This window comes from Henckelia pumila, chromosome 4, assembly GCF_033568475.1.
Source record: "Henckelia pumila isolate YLH828 chromosome 4, ASM3356847v2, whole genome shotgun sequence".
Taxonomy (NCBI): Eukaryota; Viridiplantae; Streptophyta; class Magnoliopsida; order Lamiales; family Gesneriaceae; genus Henckelia; species Henckelia pumila.
Genome location: NC_133123.1, coordinates 223,270,322 through 223,280,863, shown reverse-complemented (window position 1 = coordinate 223,280,863; position 10,542 = coordinate 223,270,322). Strand labels below are relative to the sequence as shown.

Sequence of the window (10,542 nt, the reverse complement as noted above, 5' to 3'; positions counted from 1 at the left end):
TTTTATGGACTTTCAAAGCCATATAAAAGGGGACTTAACATCAGATTGAGGGAGTGAAAAACGGGAGATCACAACGCATGCATCAGAGACAGAAGGCGGCGGCTCGGAGCTTGGGAGAAGATTTCTACACTTTTTCTTCTCCTGTTCTTCTTTATTTTTGTTTATTAAATTATTGTTTCCAATTATTGAGTAGATTTTCTTCAACCAAGATGGCGTGATTGGGCCGAACAAATTCATGTAGAAAACGTGGATGTTTATTTGGAATTTTTCAGACTTGATTTTATTTTATTGATTGTTAGATTTATTTTTGTCTTGTGAATAGCCTGATCAACTGTTTGCTTGCATGTTAATTGGTCCAAAGTCGACAGAGGAAGGATTGATTTTGATCACTTTAATAATCAACACATGGTAAAACTGACTAGAAATAGTATTCGGTTTCAGTGTGTGGTTTAGGTGAAAACTGAATTTTCACAAATATTTAAAGCATTAAAATTTGATTAGAATTATGAAAATTTAATCCGTAAATATTTTAATAGGTTTGATTGTTTTAAAAATATACCTTTATACAATTTAGGAAAATTCCCGTAATCTAAGATTAACTTTGAATCCCAAAGCGACTACATGTTACATGATTTGTTCGGTACCTACGTATGTCTTGGTTGGCTTATTTTAATTAAAATTATTATCGAGTTCTAGTTTCTAGTTAATTTCATAATTATTTGTTATTTTAAATTCTTGTTTTATTCAATTCATACTCCTTTCTATTATTTTGTCTAGATTAAGTAAAATAATCAAATCTTGAGAATTGACTACAATCCCTGTGGGATCGATACTTGGACTCTCTGTCCACTTACTATTACTTGACCTAGTGCACTTGCTAGAAAATACCGAAATAAGCGGTCAAGTTTTTGGCGCCGTTGCCGAGGACTGTTGTGATATCAGAATTTTTATTTCATTTGAGATTAGACTTTATTTAATTTATTTTATTATAAATTCTAAAAAAATTTTCTTTTCTTTGTGATTTTCAGGTGCTATCTGTTTTGCATGCATAACATTCGATCTAGGGAGCTTATACTGCTTGATTTAGAGATCGAACGCATGCTCAGCAGGATCCGAAGTGCTAAGAGGTCTATCAATCTTGAACTTGAGACAAAATCTGAATCAGAAGAAGACATGGCGGACAACAGAACTGTTCTTTACTTGATTCGTCTACCCACTGAAGGCTATGGCTCTAGCATCGTTCGCTCGGCTGTTGAGGCGAACACTTTCGAGCTGAAGCCCTCTATTGTTAAGATGATCCAGCTTCAAGCACGTTTTGGAGGCACTTCTGTGGAGGATCCCTACGCTCATCTGGAGCGATTCCTGTCGATCTGCGACACATTCAAATTTAATGGGGTAACCTTTGATGCAGTGAGACTGCGGTTATTCCCATTTTCTCTACAGGGGGATGCACTTGAGTGGATTGATGATCTGCCTACCGATTCTATCACTACCTGGACTGAGCTTGTTTAAACTTTTTTGAACAAGTATTTTCCTCCTACGAAGATGGCGAAGTTATTTTCTGACATTATTTCTTTCAAGCAGAAGGAGGGAGAGTCCTTACATGCAGCATGGACCAGCTTCAAGAAGATGTTGAGGATGTGCCCTCAACATAATCTTAATCAGAACCAGCAGATTCAGACATTCTACAATGGGGCTGATCAGTCGGTTCGATCCATGTTAGACGCTGCTGCCAATGGAAGTTTATTCAGAAAGACACCAGCAGAGGCATGGGAGATTATTGGAAATATGGCTGAGAGCAATATTGGGTGGCTGGATGTGAAGAAGGAAAGGAAAGCTGGAGTTCTTGAAGTTGATGTTTTAATGGCCCTGAATGTGAAGATTGATGCTTTGACACACCAGATGACACTTATGAAAGCATCGCCAGTTAATCAAGTACAAGGGAATAAGCCAAAGGAACATCAGTTGTTTGAGGTGGAGGCGGCTAATTTTGCAGGAAATCAAGGACGGCAGCCGTACAACTCATACAACAACACCTACAATCAGAACTGGCAGAACCAACCTAAGCAAGAGGTGCAGCCGAGCTTTGAGGAGATCATGATGAAGTATGTTGCGGGAACTGAGGCAAGACTGTAGAATCAAGAAGCTATGTTGAAAATTTTGGAGACTCGAATGGTCCAAATAGCAACCCAAATTTTGACTAGAGCACCCAGTTCACTACCAAGCAACACTGAAACAAATCCTAAGGACGTGAATGCTATCATGGTCGTGACTAGATCAAAATCTGAGGAACCCGAGAAGAAGATCGACGGAGATGGGAAAAAAGAGGACAATCGCAGCCCCGCACCACCAGCACCACCATCGCCTACAAGTAAGAAAGGTAAGAAATTAGATTCTAATGTAAATGCTGATGTTGATATGTCTACTTTACCTTTTCCCCAGCGAGCTAACCAATTATTGTTTGATCATCAGTTTAAAAAGTTTTTTGAAATTTTCAAGAAACTGCATATTAACATACTTTTTGCAGATGCTTTAGCTCAGCTGCCGAATTATGCGAGATTTCTGAAGGACCTGTTAAAAAATAAAAAGAAGATGAACGATCTGGCGCAAGTCACAATTAATGAGGAGTGCTCTGCGATGATCCAAAATAGGCTTCCACAAAAATTTCAAGATCCAAGGAGTTTCTCTATACCGTGAAATATTGATCAATTTTCTATTGATAATTCATTGTGTGACTTAGGGTCAAGTATCAATTTGATGTCATATTCACTTGCTAAGAAATTAAGCATGGGGCTGATTGAATCCACTACCATCTCTCTTAAGCTTGCAGATCGCTCTGTCAAATATCCTAGAGGGGTAGTAGAAAATGTATTAGTTAAAGTGGATAATCTAATTTTCCCTGTTGATTTTGTCGTTCTTGATATGGATGAGGATTATGAGATTTCTATGATTTTAGGTCGTCCGTTTCTTGCTACTAGTAGGGTTTTAATTGATGTTGAAAAGGGGGAGTTAGTTTTAAGGATGAATGATGAGAAAGTCATGTTTAATATGTTGAAGTTGGCTAGCGATAGCCAAATTTCAAAATCTTGCTCTACCGTAAATTTTATTGATTTGATTCATGATGTTGGGGAATGTCAACATGTTCAGATCTCCAGAAGAATTGGTCCCATGAAAAATCTCTATAGAAGTGAAGCAAGCGGTTGCAGGATTGATAAGACTTCATCCAAGATGGTGATGAGCCACCTTGAATTTGGCCACTAGAGAGGGGAATATAGTCGGGCTATAGACTATAAATTTAGCACTGACTGGGAGGCAACCCAGTGTTCTTTCCCTTTCTCTTTATTTTATTTTTAGTTTATGTTTATTTTTATTTGATTTTTGCTTCTTTCCCATGACAGTTTTCCATATCTGCCGTTATACCCAATATGTTTCTACCGTCCCAGCTGATACTGTCGAGAAGAAAGCAGACGAATTTATAACCAGGCGAGTGTTATTTTTGTTTTCATTGTGTTTATGTTCGTCTTTGCATTTTTTTGTTTTGCATTCTATTCATTGTTTCTGAAGCATTAGGGAAATGTTTTGGATAAGTATGGGGGTAGACTATATTATTTCATTGTTTGTTGTGTTTGTGTTGCATTCGTAATGTTTCGTGTTTGTTTGTATATAGTTTGTTTTTGTTGTTTTTTGAATGTGTGCATAAGTAGGATGAGGAATGGTAGCCAATGATGATATGAAGTTATGATTTTTGTAGATAAATTTTAAATTTTTGCTCTTGACTTGACATGAAAAATCGTAGGTTGAGTAGTGAATATTTTTAAGCACACATGTTAGACCGGTGAAATATAGCGATATCATTGATGATGTTTGTGTCTAGTTGACCATTGCACGGCAATAGGTGTTTGTTGATCTTGATTGTGATCTTTGAGTTTCAATGAGTTTCTAGCATTGCACGAATGATCTTGGACACACCTACTAAATTTTTTTGTGAAAAATATTTAACTCCATCCGGGTTGTGAGCAAGAGATTGAAATCCTAATCATCTTGTTCTTGACTAAGTATGCAGATTAAATAGGGTTAAGAATTTGAAATTTTAAAATTTTGAAATAAAATCAATAAAAATTTCATCCGGGCCTGGAAAAGGATTGGAATTCTAATCACCGATCTATGGCTAAGTTTGCGGGTTCAATGAGATTGTAGCTCCATTCGGGCTATAGATGAGAGGATTGAAATTCTAATTCTATCATAGTTATAGCTAAGTTTGCGGGTAATTATTGGGGCTTAAGAAAACCGGGTGTAAAGTCCGGAGGTGTGTAAAATATCTCAAGGGAGTTATGCTTGTTAGAGATTATTGGGATGATGGGGAACATGATTGTGACACTTGCATTGATTTATCATAGGTCATGAAGCAGTCGTAGAACGGATTCTTTTTAAGTTGCATGTAGCTGGAATAGCATGGCACACACACACGTTCACGCTAGAACTATGGTGTATTATCGAAACTCGAGAGCATATTTGTGATTCCTATTTTGTTGGTGTTGGAACTTCTCTGAGGCTATTTATCCCATGAATTTTTCCTACTTTGTTTTTGTTGTGTGTTCGTTGCATTGTCTGTCTTGCTCGAGGGCGAGCAAGATTTAAGTATGGGGGTGTTGATAAGTGCATTTTGTGTGCATTATTTTATGTCTATTTTGCATGCATTCGTATGGTCTCATATTGTTTTATGTATGTTTTTATGTGATTTATTGCTTATATGTGCATTTGACTCACCGGGTTAATTTTGTAGGAAAATGTATTTTTGAAGAATGAATTACGGAGCAGCCATGATACAAAAATGATTTTTTTATTTTAGAGAGCTTCAAATCCGATCTCCATCGTTCAAAATAAATTCAAGATGTTTTGATGCTGCTGTCTAAATTTCAGCTCGATCCGACGGCTAGATCTTGAGATATGAATTTTTCAAAAAAACGATGCGCGCTGGACAGAAACTTGCTCGCTCGAGCGAGCCTGGGAGATTTTGAAAAAAATAAAACAGAAGTGTGCTCGCTCGAGTGCAACTTTTTGCCTCTCGAGCGAGGCATCGCGCAGATCAGAAAATCAGAATTTTCGGCAATTTTGTGGGATTTATTTTATGGGCTTTCAAAGCCATATAAAAAGGGACTTAACATCAGATTGAGGGGGTGAAAAACGGGAGATCACAACGCACGCATCAGAGACAGAAGGCGGAGGCTCGGAGCTTGGGAGAAGATTTCTACACTTTTTCTTCTCCCGTTGTTTATTTTTGTTTATTAAATTATTTTTTCCAATTATTGAGTAGATTTTCTTTAACCAAGACGGCGTGATAGGGCCAAACAAATTCATGTAGAAATCGTGGATGTTTATTTGTGATTTTTCAGAATTGATTTTTTTTATTGATTGTTAGATTTATTTTTGTCTTGTGAATAGTCTGATCAACTGTTTGCTTTCATGTTAATTGGTCCTAAGTCGACAGAGGAGAGATTGATTTTGATCACTTTAATAATCAACACATGGTAAAACTGACTAGAAATAGTATTCGGTTTCAGTGTGCGTTTTAGGTGAAAACTGAATTTTCACAAATATTTAATGCATTCAAATTTGAATAGAATTATGAAAATTTAATCCGTCAATATTTGAATAGGTTTGATTGTTCTAGAAATAGATTTTTAAACAATTTAGAAAAATTCCCGTAATCTAAGATTAACTCTGAATCACGAAGCGACTACATGTTACATGATTTGTTCGGTACCTGCGTGTGTCTTGGTTGGCTTATTTTAATTAGAATTATTATTGAGTTCTAGTTTCTAATTAATTTCATAATTATTTGTTATTTTAAATTCTTGTTTTATTCAATTCATACTCGTTTTTATTATTTTGTCTAGATTAAGTAAAATAATCAAATCTTGAGAATTGACTACAGTCCTTGTGGGATCGATATTTGGACTCTCTGTCCACTTACTATTACTTGAACTAGTGCACTTGTTAGTAAATACCGAATTAAGCTGTCAATGCTGCAGTACCTTTAGAGTTTGATAAAATTCTTCAAATAAAATTCCGAACCTTAAGTTGGAATTTTTAAAGACCAAACAAATTTCCAATAAACAACAGTGGGAGGAGGATGAGAATCCCCGTCTATATATATCCACTTAATTTTAACGGTGTATTATCCTTTCCAATCATCACCCCAAATTCAACAATCATCCCAAGGAAATATGCTGGATAGAATATAAAGAATCAACTTTCGATTCCTCTCATTAATTAATAACTTCGGCCCTTAAAAAATTTAAATCCCAATTGCCAATCTCATATAATCGACGTGAATTAACTGTGGCATGCTGCAGCTCTAATGGACCTTTGGATTCAACAAATGGATTCTCAGAATCGAGCAACCATAGGTCTCCCGGCCCCAAATCTTGTTTTGAACACCTGAACCATTTCGTAATCTTACACCAGAGTGGATCAGATCCTGAGTTGTCAAAATAAATAGAGAGTTCGGTTCATCCATAACTTTCCAACTTTGCTTAGTCAAAAGAGCCAAACTAAATTCATAAATTTTACGGAAACCCAAACCTCCATCCATTTTTTGTCGGCTTAATTTTTTCAGCTTTTCCATCTTAAACATTCGTCATTCTTTCCCCACAGGCCCACACCACAAACACTTCTAATATTTTTTTTATACGAAAACTCTTCTGGTCAATCTCACGATTCGTGAGACAAATTTGGCCACCTATAAAAAAATATTACCTTTTATGCCAAAAACATTAATTTTTATTGTAAATATGGGTGGGTTGACCCACCTCACAGATAAAGATCCATAAGACGATCGAGACATTTTTTTTTTTCTATCTCGTGCAATTTTTTGATTTCTTGATTCATTGAAATTCAAAAAAGTGTAAACTTTAAATTTCTGTGATTGTATGTTTTGTATCTTGGAAGGTTAAATTTCTGAGAAATTAATACATCTATACTTCTATATTGTATAGTAGTAATGCATGAACTATTATAACTACACTCATTTTAATAGATTGACTAAAATACTTTTTTTTATATTTCAATAAATTTATTATTTACTACTTGTAACGATAATCTTTCAACGTTATTTTTTCAATTTAAAAATATAAAAGTATTAATTTATTTTTAGATTTAACATAAATTATTCATGAACGTGTGTTTTCCGTGAACGAATAATTACTAATTTAAAGAAAACAATCAATTTGATATGTTTAATTTACATACTAATTTCATTATAACCTACTTAAGAGCATCTACAATGGGCGAGGAAGCCCACGCAAGGAAGTGGGCTTCCTCGCCCATTTTCATTTCTCGCCCCTACAACGGGCGAGAATCTATCCGCGTGCGAGGAAGCAGTGGGCCTCACGCGGAGACCCTCAGCGCGAGGAAGCCCCTGCTTTTTTTTCTTTTTTTTTTTGTGCGGGGCCCACAACATTTTTTTTTAAAAATAAATAAATAAAGATCTAACAGCCAGAAAAATCTGGCCGTGAAAGATCGAACGGCCAAATTTAATATGGCCGTTTTAAATAATTAAAAATAATTTTAAAATAAAATTAATAATAATATAATTTTAATTATGTGTAGATTTTAAATTTTAATGAAATAAAAATTTATTTATGTATTTCTTAATTTTCTATAGTTTTTAAAATTTAATTATGTGTAGTTTTATTTTTTTATTTGTGTAATTTTATTTTGTGTTTCAATAAAAATATATTTAATAAATTAAAAAATTAATATTTCAACATCTCTCTACAACATCATTTCATCCTCGCAGAACCAAGCAATGAAGTTACCAACTTCCTCACACCAACTTCATCTCACCCTTGTACATGCTCTAACAATTTTATAGCATCAACTCCCAGTAGAATGTCCAGTTGCATCAAACTTTCTATAAAATATTAATAAGACTTAACTCTCAATGTTTTTTAAACAAGAGCATACAACCTATACATGCGATAATACAAATTCAGATATGGTATCATTCATGTCATAATGGATAAAAGTTTATTTGATGAAACAGTAGCTGAGAGTTATCAAATAAACTCAATATTTTGTTTTTGCATGTATTCCCGGGAATGTTTATAAACATTGTGATTAATATAAAACAAAATTAAGAGCTCATTTATTTATTTGTCGAATTCGTCAGATTATATTTTATTCGAGCATCATCATCTATCTCATGAAACATAGAAACATATATAGTGAAGAAAACTCATTGTTGGCATGCAAAGAGTATAGGCCTATGACAGTTTGGGAAGGGATCAGCTGCCGGTGACTCATATATATTTTGGGATATAGTTTCAAAGAGTCCCAATTTGATAAAAGTTGTGCGAAAATCTAACTTTTAATAGGACGTTGCGAGTATCAACTTGGCATGAATGAAATGCAAGTTAAGGTATTGAAACTAGCTCACAAACACAAGACCAGTAGCATTCTTGATATATTGAAAGGGCCAAAAATTATTCCAAACCAATTAAATTAAGTAATCTCCCTGGTTGTGAAAATTCAGCAACCAACTTTAAACTCGAGAAGATTTAAATGATACGATGAGATCAGATAAAGCATTTAGAGATTGGCTTGAAAAACCTTGTATTTTCTCCTTCAGACGCAAAGCTCTTTCTCTGATTTCTTGGCCTTCTCCATCAACCATTATCTTTCTGATAGCTGATTCCATCTCCTCTCTTTCGAACCCCTTTTCCAATTTGATCCCAAGTCTCCAGGCGTCACTTACGTATCGGGAATTCACATGCTGATCTCCGGAAAAAGACGAGCAAATCATGGGAACACCTTCACATATACTCTCAAGAACAGAGTTCCATCCGCTGTGAGTCCAAAATCCGCCAACGGATGGATGAGACAACACTTCTTGCTGAGGTGCCCATTTAATAATGTATCCTCTTTGACTAATAACCTCCACGAATTCATTCGGCAACCATTCGAGCCATTCCGAGCCTTGGACTAATCCAGGCCTGACCACCCACAGGAATGGCTGCTTAGTATCGGCTAGGCACCAAGCCATTTCTCTTGCATTCTTTTGGTCCATCGTCGCACCACTCCCGAAGCTAACATAAAGTACAGAATTCAACTCTTGGGTATCCAGCCAGGAAATAGAGCTTCTATCTTGTGTCAAATAACTGCTCGATTCTGCCGAAAAGAATTTGTGGAACGGTCCGATTAAAAACGTTGGCAGGGGGAAATGCTCCCGAAGATTGGCGAGATCTGGCTCTTCGAGATCTTGGAAGGTGTTGAAAATGAGGGCTGATGCTGTCTTTGTTCCTTGTACGATAGTAGATATGCTCTTCATCGTATCATCCAGGCTCTTGATGTATATTGCTCGCAAGTCTTTTACTCTAAATGGTGGTAGCTCAAGAACTGGATCCTCCATTCTAGAATCTGATGAATAAACAAACAAACAAAAAAAGGGTCGATCTTTTCTCAGACGATTCCAATATATAGTTATCGAACACAAATTAATCCACACTAAAACATACCTAGATCATCGGAGTAGAACCCTTTTTCTCGAAGAACAGGAAGAGTAGCAAAGGCTAAAAAAGAACAAAGACTAGTCGTCCTGAGCACAATCCTTGGTATCCCAAGATCCTCCACAGCAGCTTGGGAGTTATACATATTAGCATCCGTGATCATACACGCAATATGATCATGGGTGGACAATAGCTTCCCCAAGCAGTCGCGAATGGGCCCGATACAGTCGAAGTTGAGGAAACGGAAGAGAGCCAGAGTGTCACCTTGGAATGATTGAAGTTCGGATAACCCGCCGGGGATAACGTGAAACGAGAAATGAGGGTTCTTGGATGGATCCGGAGAGTTGTATTGATGGTGAAGGATGGAGATTTCGAAGCCATTGGAGTGGAGAATGTTAGCGAGCTGAATCATGGGGTTTATGTGGCCTTGAAATGGCAGCGGGAAGAGAATTACTCTGAGTGCTTTGCTGGGATTATCCGCCATGGATGGGACTGTCTATCCTCGAGTCGTGAATGGTTTGTATATACAAAGTCATCAAGTCAACATAGGAGGCTGCCATGGGGACCAATAAGATAGGGGGGAGGGGAGTCTATACAAAAATGAAATACACCAGCATATTTGGAAACTTTTTTTTTTTTTTTTTTTTGGTTTTTAAATATTTGTTTACATATTTTGATTGATGGATTAACAAGAGTTTTGAGAATGATGAAAGCCGCTAGAGAGAAAAAGAAACAAAAGATTTGGGTCCGAGGACGGAGAACTTGTACTAGCCCGGTTCCATTTTACAAGATTAAATTATTTGAAACATGTTAGAAAATGACATATAATTTTAAAAGTGTCAAAACATGTTTAAGAAGTCCTTATTTGGTTAAAATAAGTGAAAATCAGATCCGAAACGTCCAAAAATGGTAGGATAGGTCCCGGGGGTCCAAAAATGAGTTTGGAATAACCAAAACAGTTCGGAGCATACGGACCAGTTCGGGCCCTCCGAACCACTTCGGGCCATCCGAACTCATCAGAGCCCAGGTGTCA

The 10,542-nt window shown here is 36.3% G+C and overlaps 2 protein-coding genes across 2 annotated transcripts; one reads left to right on the top strand and one right to left on the bottom strand.

Annotated features, from left to right (window-relative positions):
* Nucleotides 1–1,173: 1,173 nt before the first annotated feature.
* On the top strand, nucleotides 1,174–1,512 carry LOC140862806 (uncharacterized). The gene has a single exon (XM_073265846.1). The coding sequence runs from the start codon at nucleotides 1,174–1,176 to the stop codon at nucleotides 1,510–1,512; it is 339 nt and encodes a 112-aa protein (XP_073121947.1).
* A 6,819-nt stretch (nucleotides 1,513–8,331) lies between these two features.
* Nucleotides 8,332–10,023, bottom strand: LOC140865860 (UDP-glycosyltransferase 76B1-like). Its single transcript, XM_073270684.1, has 2 exons — nucleotides 9,519–10,023; nucleotides 8,332–9,420 (listed from the first exon to the last, which is right to left on the bottom strand). Exons 1-2 carry the CDS (start codon nucleotides 9,991–9,993, stop codon nucleotides 8,546–8,548), a joined length of 1,350 nt encoding a protein of 449 aa, XP_073126785.1. The 5' UTR covers nucleotides 9,994–10,023; the 3' UTR covers nucleotides 8,332–8,545.
* Nucleotides 10,024–10,542: the final 519 nt, after the last annotated feature.

Excerpts from the sequence above, each read along its gene's own strand:
- LOC140862806 (XM_073265846.1), top strand. The coding sequence starts at position 1,174 with ATGGCGGACAACAGAACTGTTCTTTACTTGATTCGTCTACCCACTGAA.
- LOC140865860 (XM_073270684.1), bottom strand. The coding sequence starts at position 9,993 with ATGGCGGATAATCCCAGCAAAGCACTCAGAGTAATTCTCTTCCCGCTG. Across the intron at positions 9,421-9,518 it reads GTTCTACTCCGATGATCTAG|ATTCTAGAATGGAGGATCCA; the intron begins GTATGTTTTAGT and ends TTTATTCATCAG.